Below are 405 nucleotides of genomic sequence, written 5' to 3'. Positions count from 1 at the left end.
TACTACAATTACATTGTGTAAAATAATGTGCTATAACAAATAAAAATGATCGTGTTAATTGTTGATACACGGTAAAATATTGTAAACATGAAGCTCATAGATATACAGAAGTGTGTAGACTTAATGAATTACAAAGACAAGTTTTCAATACACCGCAATGTTTATCACCGTATTGTCATACCAAGATCGAATAATTAGAAATCATGCAACAATGCACTTTCAATGAAAATAATAAATAAACAATTTTACCTGTTGTTGTAAATCTTCCCTCTCTTTCCTAGCGTCATCTATTAGTTTATCATTTTGTCTGCATAGCTCTTCTATTAACTGCAGTAAATAAGATATGTCACCACCACCGTTAGATAACACATGTCTAGCTGTAATTTCAATTTAAAAAAAAAAGTC

The 405-nt window shown here is 29.6% G+C and overlaps 1 protein-coding gene across 6 annotated transcripts in view; it reads right to left on the bottom strand.

Annotated features, from left to right (window-relative positions):
- The window catches only part of LOC108750903 (A-kinase anchor protein 9-like), a 15,749-nt gene that overhangs the window by 8,812 nt on the left and 6,532 nt on the right, over nt 1-405 (bottom strand). For all 6 annotated transcript variants that reach the window (XM_018490758.1, XM_018490759.1, XM_018490761.1 and 3 more), the window contains one exon: nt 250-377. In XM_018490758.1, the coding sequence (XP_018346260.1) occupies nt 250-377 (128 nt within the window). The remainder of the gene's footprint in view (nt 1-249; nt 378-405) is intronic.

Source organism: Trachymyrmex septentrionalis, unplaced genomic scaffold (assembly GCF_001594115.1).
Source record: "Trachymyrmex septentrionalis isolate Tsep2-gDNA-1 unplaced genomic scaffold, Tsep1.0 scaffold38, whole genome shotgun sequence".
In the NCBI taxonomy this organism is placed as follows: Eukaryota; Metazoa; Arthropoda; class Insecta; order Hymenoptera; family Formicidae; genus Trachymyrmex; species Trachymyrmex septentrionalis.
The sequence above is the reverse complement of the archived record's forward strand: the minus strand, read 5'-3'. Positions and strand labels throughout refer to the sequence as shown.